A 15,637-nucleotide genomic window follows, 5' to 3' on the forward strand; every position below is an offset into this window, starting at 1 on the left:
GCCGCCTGACACAGGGCTGTGCCCGGCACCTGGGACCTTGGGCTGCACCCTCGGCCACCCAGTATCTAGACACAGCTCTCCTGGACTCCTGGAGCCCAGCACAGCACAGAGCAGCCCTCCTCGGGGCTGGGGAGGATGTCGCCACCATCTCGTGTGCCACAGGGAATCACCTAGCCCGGCCTCGCACTACCCTCCTGAATGTCACAGAGAGCCCGAGATGGACATGGGGGTGGTGCCATCCGTGGTGCCCTTAAGCACTGCTCCATGTAGACTAAGGTGGCCTGAGGGGCTCCTCCTGGTGCCCGCTGTGCCTGGTGTGGTGGGGGGGTCCCTCCCAGTGGTCCCTGGGGAGGGGGCCCACAGCCGTCAGGCCCGTGGCATCTCCCAGGCACCGTCTCTCTGCGCCCGCAGGTTTCCACGGCAGAGGTGGCCGACGCTGCCAGCTACATGTGTGTTGCCGAGAACCAGGCTGGCTCCGTGGAGAAGCTGTTCACACTCAGGGTGCAAGGTGAGCTGGGCGGGGCAGGCCCCTGGGTTCCCCAGCCCAGGAGGGCTGGTGCTCGGGCCCGCTGCACCCGCCCCGTGAATTCACCGTGCAGCGCAGGCAGACACGCCGAGGGGCTTCCTGTGCCCTAGGCCCCGAGGTCAGGGATCCTGGCCTGGCACCAGCCACATCCCAGTACAGAGAGCATCGGGGGGACCGTGATCCCTGAGGCCCATCCCCAGGTGATGTTAAGCAACTTTGGAGATGGTCAGGGGGCGGCTCATCCGAGCCTCACAGCACCATTACTAAGCACTCACCTGGCACAGGGCTGACTCCTCCCGGCAGAGGTAGGAGGTCAGCCCGATCTCTCAGCGCAGCCATGGAGACACTCGGAGAGGTCGCCCAGTGGGGGTCACTGCCCCAGAGCTGGCCCGTTTGACCTCCACATTCTTGTGACCCATGCACCTCAGTGGCTGTGAGCTCGGCTCCAGATGTGAGGCAGCTGTGGCCTGAGGAACAGAGGGATGACAGCACTGAGCCCTCAAGGTCTAGGACTCAAATCTGAATTGATATTTGGCTCTGCCACAGACCAGCTGAGTGGCCTTGGGAAAGTGACTCTCCCTCTCTGGTCTCCACACCCCCGTGCTCTCATCTGCGACAGTTATGACAAACGGGCTACCGCACACCGTTGTTTGGCTCTGTGCCCAGGGGAAGGGGAGCTTGCAAGACCCCGAGTTTCACCTGTAGCTCTCGGCTCCCCTGCCGGGAGCCTTCTCAAGTGTCTTTCTTTATCTTGGTGGCCACGGGGACAGCCCCGCCACACATCGCAGGCTTGACCTCGGAGCAGGTCACGGTCACCCTCAACAGCAGCGTCTCCCTCCCCTGCGACGTCCATGCTCACCCGAGCCCCGAGGTCACCTGGTACAAGGACAGCCGCGCCCTCTCCCTGGGAGAAGATGTCTTCCTGCTGCCGGGTGGGTAAACTGAGGCTTGGGGTCCAGCTCTGTGGGGACTGGCCTGGGAACCTGGGAGGGCGTTAGGGGCCAACCCCTTTGCTGGTGCCGGGGGCTGACTCCCCAGGCCCCCCGCAGGCACTCACACGCTGCAGCTGGCCCGGGCACAGCCATCAGACGCCGGGACGTACCTGTGCGAGGCCCTCAACGCTGCCGGCCGAGACCAGAAACTGGTGCGGCTTCGCGTGCTGGGTGCGTCCTGCCTGTCCCCCTGCCTGCGCCGTCCCCAGCTCCTTCAGTCAGCCCTCAGCCAGGAGGGTCCCTGGGGAGCCCGGGATCCGGAGCCCTGCAGGGGTGGCCTCCAGCAGCATGGTGGTTAGGGTCGGGGTCTGCAGAGTTGGATGCATTTGGTTTGAAACTCAGCCAAGGGTCTCGGCACGGAGCCTGTTTCAGGCCTCCTGGCCTTCAGGATCCTCTTGGGGAAATGCTGGCCAGCATTCAGTGGAAGGTTCTCTCTAGCCATGGGCTGGTTCATTCATTTGTGTGATCACCTACTGTGTGTCAGACACCTTGCCAGGTCCTGTGGGCTTACAGAGGGCGGTGGGGGCTTCTACATTGGTTTACTGCAGGGACAGGGGCCCTGGGGCCTCCATGGGTACTTACCTAAGCTGGGGCCAGGAAGGACACAGGAAAGGCACAGCTCCTTACTCTGCTTGTCTCCTGCCCCAGTTCCCCCCACCTTCAGGCAGGCTCCTGGTGGCCCCCAGGATGCGTTCTCGGTGAGGGCAGGGGACAAGGCCGTTCTGAGCTGTGAGACAGACTCATTCCCCGAGCCAGCCGTGACCTGGTACAAGGACGGGCAGCCCCTGGTCCTGGCACAGCGGACCCTGGCTCTGCAGGGTGGGCAGAGGCTGGAGATCCTGGACACCCAGGTGAGCGACTCCGGGGCGTGGGCAGCTGTGGGAGGCCATGCAATGCCACCTCCTGGTGTTGGTGGGCGGCTGTGCGGCAGGGTGTGGGGGCTGCTGCCTCCTCAGCCTGCAAGACCCCAAGCCGAGTTTGACTGGCAGCCTCTGGGGCTGGGGAGTGGGAGGAGCACAGGGCTCCGCTTGACTCACAAAATGACCTTGAGCAGGTCCTTTCTCTGTGCCTGCCCCAGTTTCCCCAGGATCTGGAAGCTTTTTCCAGGCCCTTCTGGTTATGACTCCCTGGGAATCAGTTTTACCCACCCTACCTGGCATGGATCAAACATTCACCATGTTTGTTGGATGTTTGCTGCTTCTCTGGAAAAACATCCTGGGCTCCTCCCTCCTGGCTCAGTTCCTCCCACAGTGAGGGGCCTTTTCCCACAGGACACGCATGCCCAGGAGGGGGTAGGGGTCTGGGGCCTGTGCACTCACCTTCCAGGGGCCCTCTTCTTGAGGCTCTTAGAAAAGGTCAAGGGTCAGGTCTCGACTCCCCACGCAGGACCAGCATATTTGGGGAATTCTGGGACCTGGATGTTTTCCCCAAAATATCCCCAGCCCCATGCACACTGTTACCAACCTGTGCTCTCTCTGTCCCAGGTGTCAGATAAAGGTGTGTACAGCTGTAAGGTCAGCAATGGGGCTGGAGAGGCCATGCAGACATTCGTCCTCACTGTCCAGGGTAAGCGGGGACCAGCCTGCGAGCCTTGCCATGGGATCCTTAGTAGCACACGGGGCTGCCAAGGATGGGAAGGGCAGTGGCTGGAAAGGAGTGGGGTTGCTGAGTGTTGAGGGGACAAGATCTGGAATTGAAAAGAGCAGGATTGGAATAGGACTTACTGTGGGGGGCTCAGTAGAATGACTGTCCCTCTGAGCCTCAGGTTTATTTTCTGTAAAAGAATCTAAAAGCAGTACCTGCCTATGAGGCATACAGGAAGCACTCATGCCTGTAAAGTGCTGGGCACGGGGCCTGGCCTGTGAGCACTGAGACGGGATCCCTCAGAGATTAGACACTGGGATGGCCTAGGGCCATGTCACCTCCATCTTGAACCCTGAGGGCCCTCTCCCATCAGCCCAAGGATGGAACATAGATAGCATTTGATTGGGTGTGGCTCTAGCTGGACGAAGGGGAGCCTGTTGGAGCTGGCTAGGTAAGCAAGGGATGAAGGCTTGGCCAGATTTTCCCAGGGTCAGATGTTTTGTCAGTTAGCGTATAAACTCAGTTGTGTAAAAAAGACCCCAAAATACAGTGGATTAAGTGAGAGAGAAATTTACCTTTCACATCCATAAACACAGAGGTTAGTATCTATACTAGAGGTAGCTGGGCTCCATGTGGAAACTTAGGGACCCAGGATCTTTCCATGTTGTTGCTCTCCTGTCCCCTAGGGTATTGTCCCTGTCCATGTGGTTGAAATTGGGACACATTGCCTCCTGTCCCAGCCCATGGGAAGCAGAAAAGAGTAGAAGTAGAATTGTTACCTCTGCTTGTATCCCATTTGGTGAGAACTCAGGTAGCCAGGCACAGTAGGCTGCAAAGGAAGCTGGGAAATGTAGTTTCTACTTGAGCAACCATGTGCTCAGCTAAGATTGCTGTGCAAGATAGAGCGGACAAGTTGGGTGGACACCAGCTATTGCCAGAAATGGCAAAGCAGTAGCATCCCAATGAGGGGAGTAGTGGAAGGATCCAACCCTGAAGCCATATTGAATGCCACTGTTAAAAACTATTGGTATGATGCTTGCTGTTCAAAGCTCACAGCCCCTTCTCCTGACAGCTACCTTGATGAACAGTGGGCAGCAGGGAATGTCTGGTCCCTGAGGGCAAAGGTATTTTCATCAGCATAGCCATCTTTGTTCCACTAGCAGTGGCTGCCTGGGGTGCGTAACTTCCTCTGGCTGAGCAGGAGAGTGCTGGGATTGATTAGTGATGTCTGTCCTGGCACAGGCTAAGACCTGCAGGTGCATGAGCCATGCACTTACCATCCTCGGGCTAAGTGGACCCCTCCTGGACTCTGCTCTGTAGATGCTTTGAAACATCCAGCTGCTGGCTCTATTTGTGAATAAAACAGCTCCTATCTCCATCAGTGGCAGAGTCAACTCCTAGCCACAGGGAAGGGCTTTCTCGAGCACCCCTGGTCTGCCTGAGAGGAAGGGGGGGAGGACAGAGCCCTAAGACTCTGGGAATATGGCTTATCTCCTGCAGTGCCCCCAACATTTGAGAACCCCAAGACGGAGACAGTGAGCCAGGTGGCTGGGAGCCCCCTGGTCCTGACCTGTGACGTGACTGGGGTCCCTGCCCCCACCGTCACTTGGCTGAAGGACAGAATGCCTGTTGGTGAGTGCCCTGGATCCTTCTTATCTTTTTAGGGCTCAATATTCCTTTCTTTAATGAAATGACAGTGAAAGGCAAACATCGGAAACCATACTTGTGGGGACTCCAAGGCTCCTGTGTTTGTGCCTGTAGTCAGCTCCCAAGATGGAAGTGCGGGGTGGGTGCCAAGGGCCCCGCCAGCCCCCCCGGGCCTGGCGTTGGCTCCTCCTCCAGTAACTCAGCTTCGTCCTGGCCCATCAGTCAGCAGCTCTCTGGTCTTGTTGGCTGGTAAACACCTCTGGTGCCAACCTCCTGCTGTCCACCCACAACCCTCCCCGTTCCAGCCACCACTGTCCCTCCCGGGCCAGGTTCAAGTCCCGGCCAGGGCACATGCCCAGTAGGGGGCATGCAGGAGGCAGCCGATCAGTGACAACTCTCTCATCATTGATGTTTCTGTCTCTCTCTCCCTTCCTCTCTCTGAAATCAATAAAAACATGTAAAAAAATGATAATTAAAAAAAATAAAACGTATAATTCAATTGCTTTAGTAGATTCGCAAGCCATCCCCACAATTAATTTTATTATTATTATTTTTAACCGTCACCCAAGGATATTTTTTTCCATTGCTTTTCCGAGAGAGTGGAAGGGAGGGAGAGAGAGAGAGAAACATCGGTGGTCTCCTGCTCACAAGCTGATCAGGAAGGGATGGAGCCTGCAACCGAGGTACGTGCCCCTGGCTGGAATCAAACCCAGGACCCTTCAGTCCTTGGGCCGACGCTCTAACCACTGAGCCAAACCAGCCAGGGCCTCACAATTAATTTTAAGACATTTTTATCACCCTAAAGGAAACCCCATACCCATTTCCCTTCACTCCCCATTTCCCCCTCCCCCCAGCCCTACACAGTCACTAATCTGCTGTCTGTCTCTATAGTTCCCTCTTCTGTACGTTTCAGTCACCCAGCATGTGGCCTGTGACTGGCTCCTCTGCTCAGCATCACGTTTTCCAGGTTCATTCATGTTGTAGCGTGTGTCAGTTCTTCATTCATTTTTTTAGGTTAAATTAAATCATTTGTCCCGTTCTTTTTTATGGCTGAATGTTCCATCTTGTGGACATGTCACATTTCCTTTATCCACGCGTCAGTGGATGGGCAGCTGGGTGGTTTCCGCCTTTGGCTGTGATGGCGAGTGCACTGTGGGCATTCATGGACGAGTGGGCCTCGGGATCGCCCCGGGCCCTGTTCTCTCTTCCCTCCAGCTCTTAGCACACGGTGCTTGCTCCCTGAAACACCCACCCCAGACCCCCCTGCCCACCTCCACTTTCACCTGGCTGATTCATACTCACCTTCGAGCCTCAGCTGAGACACCTCCTCCAGAAGGCCTGCCTGATTGCTCCTGGCTCCATCAGGGGCTTCACAGGCGCAGCCGCCCAGGACGGGGCCTGTTTCCCAGTCCCTGGTGCATTGTGAGCTCCTCAGGGACAGGGACTGTTCCATTCATCCTTGGTTCCCAGGCTCACAGCTGGACATGTATCAGTTGCTCAGTTTTGTGTTGAAAGGCTGGCTGGACAGATGATGTGGGCGAGGACGGGTCAGGCTGGGCTGGCGCAGTTAGAGAAGGCTTCGGGGCAGAGGCGCAGCTGGACGGGGGTGGCATTAGAGGCTGGGGTGGGGGTGCGGCTGAGTGGAGCCCCTGGCTGACCTGCATTGGGGTCACTGAGGGGCTGGTTCAGCTTGACCGGAAGCCTTGATCAGTGGGAGGGTGCAGGTGGAGCTGGAGGGAAGGTGTGGGGGGGTGTAGGAACAGAATAAAGACCAGGCTGAGAGAGGTCATGACGTAGATGGCAGGAGGCCCTGCCTCTGGCTGGGCCTCAGTTTCCCTATGAGCACTAGAAAGGGGTGGGTGAGTCAAGGATTACTGGAGTCTTGCCAGCTTTGTGAGTATGGGGGAGGGACACCTTCTTAGGGAGTCACGTGACTTTTGCGCCTGGGCCCAGAGGCAGCACCTGGGGTGGTGGGTCCTTGCAGGTGACAGCCCGGCTCGCCCTCTGTTCACAGAGAGCAGCGTGGCCCATGGTGTGGTCTCCCGGGGGGGCCGCCTCCAGCTGAGTCGCCTGCAGCCAGCCCAGGCGGGCACCTACACGTGTGTGGCCGAGAACGCCCAGGCTGAGGCCCGCAAGGACTTCGCCGTGGATGTACTGGGTATGTTTTTACCCTGCACCCTTCCCTGTGTCCCACCCTCACGCCAGCCCCTGCCACCACCCCGGGCCTCACTGCAGCCCCTGCTGCAGTGGCCCCCCGGATCCGGAGCTCGGGCGCCACGCAGGAGCACAGCGTCCTGGAGGGACAGCAGGTGCAGCTGGACTGCGAGGCTGATGGGCAGCCACCGCCCGAGGTGGCCTGGCTGAAGGACGGCCGCCCGCTGGGCCAGGGCGCGGGCCCCCACCTCCGGTAAGGCCACGCCTGTGCCCTCCCCACCCCGGGCGGCAGAGCCTCCGGACCCTCACGCACCCCTCGGCTCTCCCCGCCCGGCCAGGTTCTACCTGGACGGCGGCTCCCTAGTGCTGAAGGGCCTGCTGGCCTCGGACTCGGGCGCCTACACCTGCGTGGCCCACAACGCGGCCGGGGAGGACGCCAGGCTGCACACCGTGACCGTGCTGGGTGAGCAGCGAGGGCGAGGAGAGGGGGCCGCCCCTCCGTCCCAGGGCTGCAGCAACCTGGCCACCGTGGGGCCTCCCCAGGCACCTGGAGGCTGACGCGAGCGTGGGACTCAGGAGACCTGGCTCAAGCCTCAGGCACTGTGAGGCCGGCCACGGGTGGCCTCTCTGGGCCTCTGCCCTGTCCTCAGACCAGAGGCGCGCGGGAGAGTCAGGATGAGATGGCAGCCACTGGGCAGGGCAGGCGTGGGGGTGAGACAGTGTCCCGGCCGTAGCCTTCGTTGCTTCCCAGGGAGGATGTGGCAGAAGTCCAGGCATTGTCACCGCCTCCCGGAACCTCCTTGGGAGAAGACCCTGCCTTCCCCAGAATTCCTCCCCAGACTCCCTCATGGCTTCTTTTTTTCTCTTTCCACCCCCAGTGCCTCCCACCATTGAGCAGGGGACCGAGGGCGTGGGGCCCCTGGTGCGCAGGGCTGGGGAGCTGGTGACTATGGCGTGTCCCGTGCGGGGCTCCCCGCCCATTCGCGTGAGCTGGCTCAAGGACGGCCTGCCCCTGCCACTGTCCCAGCGCACCCACCTGCACGGCTCGGGCCGCGTCCTCAGGTGAGGGAGCAGCCCTGGCCCGCGGGCCAGTGGATCGCAGGCCCCGGACGCGCCTCTGGCAGCTCAGGCTTGTTAACCCACGCAGACGGCTTTCAGAGTGAGGGGCAACACGCACTCACCGAGCCCGAAAAGGGGTTTAAGCAGAGGCTGGACCTGTCCAAGTCTGCGTCTCAGAGCCCGCCTCCCTCTCTCTCCCTTTCCTCGAGGGGTCCAGGATTACCCAGGTGCAGCTGGCAGACTCCGGCGTCTTCACCTGTGTGGCTGCGAGCCCAGCCGGCGTGGCCCACAGAAACTTCACGCTGCAGGTGCACGGTAGGGAGCGGGGCCTTGGCCTGGGGGGTAAGAATGAAGGCCCTGCGAGCAGACGTGATGGCTCGGTCTCATTTGTCCATCTCACAAGTCATCGGACACTGGGGTGTGCCCGGGCCTTGCCAGGCACTGGGGTACAGCAGTAAGCGGAGGTGGCCCCTGCCACCAGGAAGTCAGTGAAGGACACAGCTCTGTAACGAGATAGCCACAATTCCAGGGGACTAGTGCTACTAGGGGAAGGACAGGGTGTTGTGGGAGCAGAGATTCCCCTGGCCTCAGGCTCAGGGAAGGCTTCCTGGAGGAGGTGAGGTCTAAGCTGAGGATCGGAGATGAGAAGGGATTGTCTAGGAACAGGGGTGAGGGCCACTTGGCATGGAATGAAATGACTCGTGCCCGCTCTTTGCCCTGCACAGTGCCCCCTGTCCTGGAGCCGGCGGAGTTCCAGAACAACGTGGCCGTGGTCCGTGGCTCCCCGGTGGTCCTCCCCTGTGAAGCCCGGGGCAACCCCCTGCCGCTAATATCATGGATGAAGGATGGGGAGCCCTTGTTCCCCCAGAGCCTTGAACAGGGGCCCGGCCTGCAGCTGGAGACAGCCGGAGAGGGGGATGCGGGGACCTACTCCTGCGTGGCAGTGAGCGAGGCGGGGGAAGCGAGGAGGCATTTCCGGCTAACAGTGATGGGTGGGTCGTCGCCCCCAGCCCCCAGCCCCCAGCCCCCAGCCCCCAGCCCCCAGCACTAGCTTCCCTGGGCCAGGGAGGGGAGGCTGGGCCCCTGGGGGGATGGGGGTGAGCGCCCCAGAGGCCTGGAGCTGGGCTGGGGGCGCAGGCAGCTGGGATGCTTCCTCCTGGGGCTGCGCTCCTCAGTTTTATCCCCCCAAACCACGTAAAACTGGGGCAAGAGCCACTGAACTCGGTGGGAGCGGAGTCCCAAGTCTCAAGCTCAAGATCTTTCAAGTGGCATTATATGTTAGAAACGTGTGTCAGTTGTGCCGGCCCCTCCTACTGTGTCCTTGTTGGTTTTAAAGCAGAAATAATTGTCCGAGGCAGGTGGGCCATGGTTTCTCCTGTTCTTAGGAGCCCCCCCCACACACACACCCCCTGCCTGCTTGTGGCTCTGGCTGCTCTGTCCGTTGTCAGCACCAGGATGGCAGGGGAGGGGATGAACCCCAGCTCCTGCTGCTCTCATGATGGCCCCACAGCTGACCCAGGAGGCGGTGTTTTGTAGATCCCCCCAACATCCAGGACTCGGGCCAGGCTGCAGAGCTGTCGCTGACCCCTGGTGCCCCGTTAGAGCTTCGCTGTGATGCCCGGGGCACCCCCTCGCCCAACATCACCTGGCATAAGGACGGGCAGGCCCTGAGCAGTCAGGAGGACAGCAAAGGGGCTGGGCAGCTGTTCCGGGTGGAGGCTGTGCAGGTGCTGCTATCTCGCCTGCTGTGGAGGAGTCTGGGGGACGGGAGGAGAGGGGGACCCAGCAGCACCTGGCAAGGTTTGGCTGAGCTCCTCCTGTTTGTGGAGTAAGGATGTGGAAATGACCCACCTGAGCCTTGCCCTCAGGAGCTCCCAGCCCGGTCAGAGCCAAGGCTGATGCAGAAAACCATGTAACCAGAGGAGGGCTGGTGCAGTCAGGGGGGACTTCCTGGAGGAGGCAGGCTTGCCCTAGCCCTAAAGCAAGAGTGATATGGAGTTAGAGAGGAAACATCCCAGAGAGGGGAATAGGTTGGTTGGAAAGTGGGATGGCAGACACAGCAGGTTCGTTAGCCGTGAAGGAAGGAAACCAGGCCAGGAGGTGGGCAGGCTGGGGCCAGGGCAGCTGCTTACCCTGCTCCATCCCCAGGTGGGCCATGATGGGCTGTACACTTGCCTGGCCCAAAACCCTGCTGGTGAAGTAGAGAAGAGCTTCCGGGTCAGGGTCCAAGGTAGGGGTGTCGGGAGGGGAGAGGGGGCAAGAGAGGGAGGCAGGATGGGACCTAAATGGGGCGGGCCCATCACTCATGCCCTCTCTGCGCCCCCAGCCCCTCCAAACGTTATTGGGCCCCGAGGCCCCCGCTCTGTGGTCGGCCTGGCCCCAGGGCAGCTGGTTCTGGAGTGCTCTGTGGAGGCGGATCCAGCCCCCGAGATTGAGTGGCACCGAGACGGCATCCTGCTGCAGGTGGGTGCCAGGCTGAGGACCCAGGGCTACCTCCTTCTGTCCCTCTCAAGCCACAGGCCTTGACCGTATGGGATCCAGGTGCTGAGGGCCTGCTCGGTGCCAGCACTTTGCACACCTGCCCCCCCGATGTCCTCCACCCCTATTATTATTGTCACCCATATTGTGGATGCGGACACGGAGGCATGGCTCAACTTTGCCGCGGGGCTTCTGGTGCATCCTGCTCTCTTCCCATTATAACTTTGAGCTCCACTGAGTGGCTGTGTGACCTGGGGCCAGTTACTGAGGTTCTCTGTGCTCACTCCTGAAACGGGAAGTTTGCTGCTGGGGACCCAAGGATTGTAGACCTTCTGGTGGAAGTCCCAGCTCCTGATACGAGCATGATCCCCCTCCTCACCCTCCCTGGTGGACCGAGCTCCAGGGGCAGGGTGCTCCCTCCCTCCCACCCACAGGAGCCTGTTTCCCAGGAGGGTCCTCAGCTGGGCATCAGGTCTGGACTGCAGGCCAGCCTGCAGTGGGGCGGAGGCCACTGTCCTTGTTCCCCTTTGGGGAGTGCCTGGGGACCGGCCTGGCCCAGCCCAGCACTAACATGGGTCTCTCTACCCTGGGGGGTCTGCAGGCAGATGCCCACACCCAGTTCCCAGAGCGGGGCAGGTTCCTGCAGCTGCAGGCCCTGAGCCTGGCCGACAGCGGTGACTATAGCTGCACAGCCCGCAACGCGGCCGGCAGCACCAGCGTGGCCTTCCGCGTGGAGATCCACAGTGAGTGGGTTGGCCCCACCCGCCCTGCCCAGCCCCGCAGAGCCACAGGCTCCTGGAACCCGCTCCCTCTGTGCCCCTCCTCCAGTGGTGCCCACCATCCAGCCAGGACCACCAGCAGTGAACGCCTCTGTGAACCAGTCAGCCCTGCTGCCCTGCCAGACGGATGGAGCACCCCCGCCCCTCATTAGTTGGCGGAAGGACGGGGCCCCCCTTGATCTTGGGAGCCCCAGGTGAGAATTGGAAGGGGAGGGTCTCAGGAACCTCTCTACAGGTTATGAACAGAAGCCCACGTGGGCAGTTGGAGCCGAAGGTCGTGGGTCTTCTCAGAACCCGAGGATAGGAATGCCTATTTGTTAAGAGCATCGAGAACCCGTGGTGGCTGTCTGTCTGTCTGTCTGTCTGGTTTGACCCTTGGTTGCTCACCTCTGTTTCTGTGTGTGTAGGCTTCATGCCTCTCTCTCAGGCCAATTTTCTACACCTTCTTTCCTAGGTGTAGAAAATTATCTCTCCCTGACCCCCAAGTTAGAGTCCTCAGCTCACACCTGCGGAGCCTAGAGAGCTGTCTGGGAACCCCAGTTCCAAATTCCCAGGGCAGGGAATTCCATTGGCCCAGCCTGAGTGACGTGTTCCTCCTCAGGCCAGTCGCTGTGGCTGGGGGTGGGGTTACACAGAACAGACATGGCCCTTGGGAAGCAGCAGTTCTCAGATCCAGGGGCCATTCTCAGAAAAGCGGGGAGAGGCTGGGCCCAGGCGGGAAGACAGGAGGCCCGAAGCAGCCTCTGTTGCCCTTTTTGGTGCTGGGCTGGGGGTGCATGGCTGTGGCCCCACTGACCCCAGCCTCACAGATGCAGGATTCCTGAGTTAGCACCGTCATGCTGAGAAAGGCAGGCACAGGGGAGGGTCTTGCTGGAGACACCATCAGGGGTTCAGCCTTTCGCAGGGTTTTGCTAATGTCCTGGTCTCCTGCCCCCGGTTCCAGGTTGCAGGTTCTGCCCGAGGGTTCCCTGAGGATCCAGCCAGTCCTTGCCCAGGATGCCGGCCACTACCTCTGCCTGGCATCCAACTCCGCGGGCTCCGATCGGCAAGGCCGTGACCTCCGGGTCTTCGGTAGGTGGATGAGGGAGGGTGTGTTCCTTGCCGTCTGCATCCACCCTGGGTCTAGACCGGGTCCTGCTTAGTTTCTGGGTCATTCTAGCTATCAGGAGCCAACCGCAACGGTCTCCAAATATTTTCGATCATGAAACCCATTAGTAAAAAGTTTTTAGCATCACACTCAAAAGACGCATATTTATTTTTATGCATATGTTACATATACTCAGTAGTGTGCTGTTATATGGAGTGAGGGATAAACACACAAGATGTGAAACACTGGAAAGGATAAGATTCAGAATCGCTAAGCCAGGCGCTCTGACCTGCTTTCCCCGCTCCAACCGGTCACTGTGGTAGAGGCCGTGCTGCTGGGCCCCAGCCTCAGGCAGGCTAATGGGGGCGGTGGCACCCCGGAGGCCTTATTCCAGGAGAGGTAACTGGGGGTCTCCAGCCTCCGGGGTGGGCAAAGACCCCATTACATGAACTTTGGGAGCCCATCGGAAGATCCCTCAGGGGAGTGTCTCCTGCCTCCTCTCCCTGCCTCCTTGGGGTGGGTGGAAGTGGGGTGGGTACCCCTCCCCTCCTCCATCCTGCGCGCTGTCTCCTGACCTCTGCTCTCTCCCCAGAGCCTCCCACCATCGCCCCCAGCCCCTCCAACCTGACCCTGACAGCCCACACCCCAGCCTCGCTGCCCTGTGAGGCCAGAGGCTCCCCCAAGCCCCACGTGGTCTGGTGGAAGGATGGACAGAAGCTGGACTTCCACCTGCAGCAGGGCGCCTACCGGTACTGAGCCTCCTTCTGGGAGTGTCCTGAGGCTTCGGGGTGGGGAAGGCACCCCAGCTCACAGGGTGACCCGGGTCAGGAATGAGGCAGGAAGGTGCTCCAGGGCTCAGCAAAGCCCCGGCCTCGGGCGGCCGGGAGGGTCTTCACCTGAGATGCCTGGCAGGGTGTGGGGCATGGGAGACGTACAACCGACGAGAAAACGCATGGCCTTTAAAACCATGACAGTCACGGTTTAGACACATTTTTGGAAGCCCAAGTTCATGCTGGCGGAGCTGGAATCAGGGCCCCAGCAGGAGCCTTGGTCTCCCCGCTTTGCAGATGCAGCTGGTCCTGAACTGGCCTCTGGGGCATGAAAGGGGCCAGTTCACCAGTTAGCTCACCAGGCATTTGCTGCGTTAGGTGCCAGGACAGCGTGGAGACCTCTGCTGCAGCCGGCGTTCAGCAGCCACGCTGGTCAGATGAGGGAGCTGGGTGTGGTTACTATTAGAGGAGGTAGCATGGAGGGCGAATGTAGGACACACGCAGGGTAATAGAGAAACAGAGGAAAATGAAAATCGCCCCAAACTAGACCTTCAGAGGTGGAAACTTCTAGAGTCAGGGCTGGGGGCCAGATACAGGAAAGGGAAATAGTCAAGACACCTTCCAGATTCCCAGGGAGGCCACGGCTGGCTGGTCTCAGGTCAGCCAGGCCAGTCACTTAGCAGTCAACATCTGTCAACATCTGTCTGTCTGTCTGTCCCAGGCTCCTGCCCTCCAATGCCCTGCTCCTCGCAGCCCCCAGCCCCCAGGACTCAGCGCAGTTTGAGTGTGTGGTGAGCAATGAGGTGGGCGAGGCCCGCAGGCTGTACCAGGTGACCATCCGTGGTGAGTTGGGGCAGGGGCAGAGGAGGAAGCCAGGACGGGGACAGTGGCCTCCTCTCCTGGTGCCCTCCTCACCAGCAGGGACTTGAGCTGGCTGCCTCTCAGCCCTCCCGTGCTCCACGGGACACCTCCTCCAGGAGGCCCTCTCTGATCCTGCCCTACCCACACTGTCATAACCCTGGCTCCAGCACAGTCCCTGGCACGTGCGGGCCTGCAGGAGAGACCTCTCCCAATCCAGAATGTTCTAAACCCAAATCCGACCTTGTGATCACCTTGGTTAAAATCACTCTCTCTGCTGCCTACTGTCCTCAGGATAAAATGCAAGGTATCACCTGGGCCCACAAGGTCCCCGTGGGCTGGCTCCCCTGACCCCCCCCAGGTTAAGCTCCCCCCACGGCCTGCCTCGCTGTTTAGCTTTTTGTCTCCCACTCTGGGCCTTCACACGTGCTGTTACCTCTGCGGTGAACAGTCTGCCCTTCGCCCTTCGCCCTTTGCCCTTCGCCCAGCCAACACCCGCTTCTTCAGGTCTCAGGCTCAATGCCGCGTCCCCTGCTCTGAGCTGCCACCAGCTCCCAGCTCCCTGAGATGCCTGGCCGGGTCAGTTAGTTCACAGCTATCCCCTCGCCCGGAAAAAATACTCCTGAGCGAGAGACTGGGACTTCCCTCTGCTGGCCGGCCCTCCTGGCCCTTCAGTAGTCACCGAGGGTCTCAGTCTCTGTTTACGGCTTTCGTCGCTTGTCTGTGCCCGCGGGTTCCCCAGTGCACCTCGGCAGGGCCTTAGTCCCCTCTGGTGTTTCAGTGCCCCCCACCATTGCCGATGACCAGACGGACTTCACTGTGACCACGATGGCCCCCGTGGTCCTCACATGCCACAGCACGGGCGTGCCGGCCCCGGTGGTGTCCTGGAGCAAGGCGGGCACCCCCCTGGGAGTGCGGGGGAGTGGCTATCGTGTCTCACCTTTGGGTAAGTAAGGGGGAACCACGGGGAAGCTGCTGCTGAGGGGACACAGGGACACTGGGCAGAGGGTGCGAAAGCCTCCCGCTCCCAGGGGGCCATGCGGTAGATAGAGCAAGATGCGAGTTTGGCCTGGCTCTGCCGTTCCCTCGCTGTGTGACCTGGGAGAAACCCCTCGCCCTCTCTGGGCCTCAGTATCCAGTCCCACCCACTAGGGCGCGGCTGACCTTCAGTGGTTCCCTGACTCCACCTGGCAGATCAGTGCTGCTTCGTGGCAAAGTGAGAAAACTAGGGACTATCTGAGAGTTCTCAGCAGCCGGCTTTCTCTCACCAGAAGGACTGCCCTTTATGCAGAAACCGTGCTGTTCTTAGCATTTCTTTCTTTTATGAAATTAAGGCAATCGTAGATGGTGACTTTTAAAATGTCTTTGTGTATCAAAATAAAAGCTGGCCACTTTACGGGATTGAAATGAAATGTATTTACTGGTTAGTTAGGGAAATCCTAAGGTCTGGAAACCGCCAGCCAGGTCTGTGGCTTTCAGACTCTCCTGAAGCAATAGAAACCTTCCTCTGACAAGTGGTTATGGGGAGGCCCAGCCTGTGACAGCTGAGGTCCCGCGTGGGTCTGGGACTGGGGCGGGAACTGCAGTGTCCTCCCCTTGCCCACGCAGCAGGCTCTCAGGGCTGCCCGGGAGACCACCTCGCTTACCTGCTCAGGTGCAGCCGGTGGCCTTGGAAGGGCAGAGGGTGTTCTCTGAGAGCCCAC

General features: G+C 60.1%; 1 protein-coding gene across 1 annotated transcript in view; it reads left to right on the top strand.

The window, feature by feature from the left end:
- Window positions 1-15,637, top strand: part of HMCN2 (hemicentin 2) — a gene marked incomplete at its 5' end in the record, with an annotated part of 129,630 nt that overhangs the window by 90,619 nt on the left and 23,374 nt on the right. The window contains 21 exons of the mRNA XM_081152147.1: window positions 412-508; window positions 1,297-1,458; window positions 1,576-1,689; window positions 2,167-2,369; window positions 3,003-3,084; window positions 4,603-4,734; window positions 6,764-6,907; window positions 6,997-7,156; window positions 7,242-7,366; window positions 7,782-7,965; window positions 8,180-8,277; window positions 8,688-8,954; window positions 9,499-9,689; window positions 10,111-10,192; window positions 10,289-10,425; window positions 11,042-11,183; window positions 11,269-11,413; window positions 12,163-12,290; window positions 12,899-13,055; window positions 13,798-13,919; window positions 14,716-14,880. Coding sequence (XP_081008273.1) covers window positions 412-508; window positions 1,297-1,458; window positions 1,576-1,689; window positions 2,167-2,369; window positions 3,003-3,084; window positions 4,603-4,734; window positions 6,764-6,907; window positions 6,997-7,156; window positions 7,242-7,366; window positions 7,782-7,965; window positions 8,180-8,277; window positions 8,688-8,954; window positions 9,499-9,689; window positions 10,111-10,192; window positions 10,289-10,425; window positions 11,042-11,183; window positions 11,269-11,413; window positions 12,163-12,290; window positions 12,899-13,055; window positions 13,798-13,919; window positions 14,716-14,880 — 3,037 coding nt within the window. The remainder of the gene's footprint in view (window positions 1-411; window positions 509-1,296; window positions 1,459-1,575; window positions 1,690-2,166; window positions 2,370-3,002; window positions 3,085-4,602; window positions 4,735-6,763; window positions 6,908-6,996; window positions 7,157-7,241; window positions 7,367-7,781; window positions 7,966-8,179; window positions 8,278-8,687; window positions 8,955-9,498; window positions 9,690-10,110; window positions 10,193-10,288; window positions 10,426-11,041; window positions 11,184-11,268; window positions 11,414-12,162; window positions 12,291-12,898; window positions 13,056-13,797; window positions 13,920-14,715; window positions 14,881-15,637) is intronic.

The sequence above is a fragment of the Miniopterus schreibersii genome, assembly GCF_964146895.1.
Source record: "Miniopterus schreibersii genome assembly, chromosome: 11".
NCBI classification, from domain to species: Eukaryota; Metazoa; Chordata; class Mammalia; order Chiroptera; family Miniopteridae; genus Miniopterus; species Miniopterus schreibersii.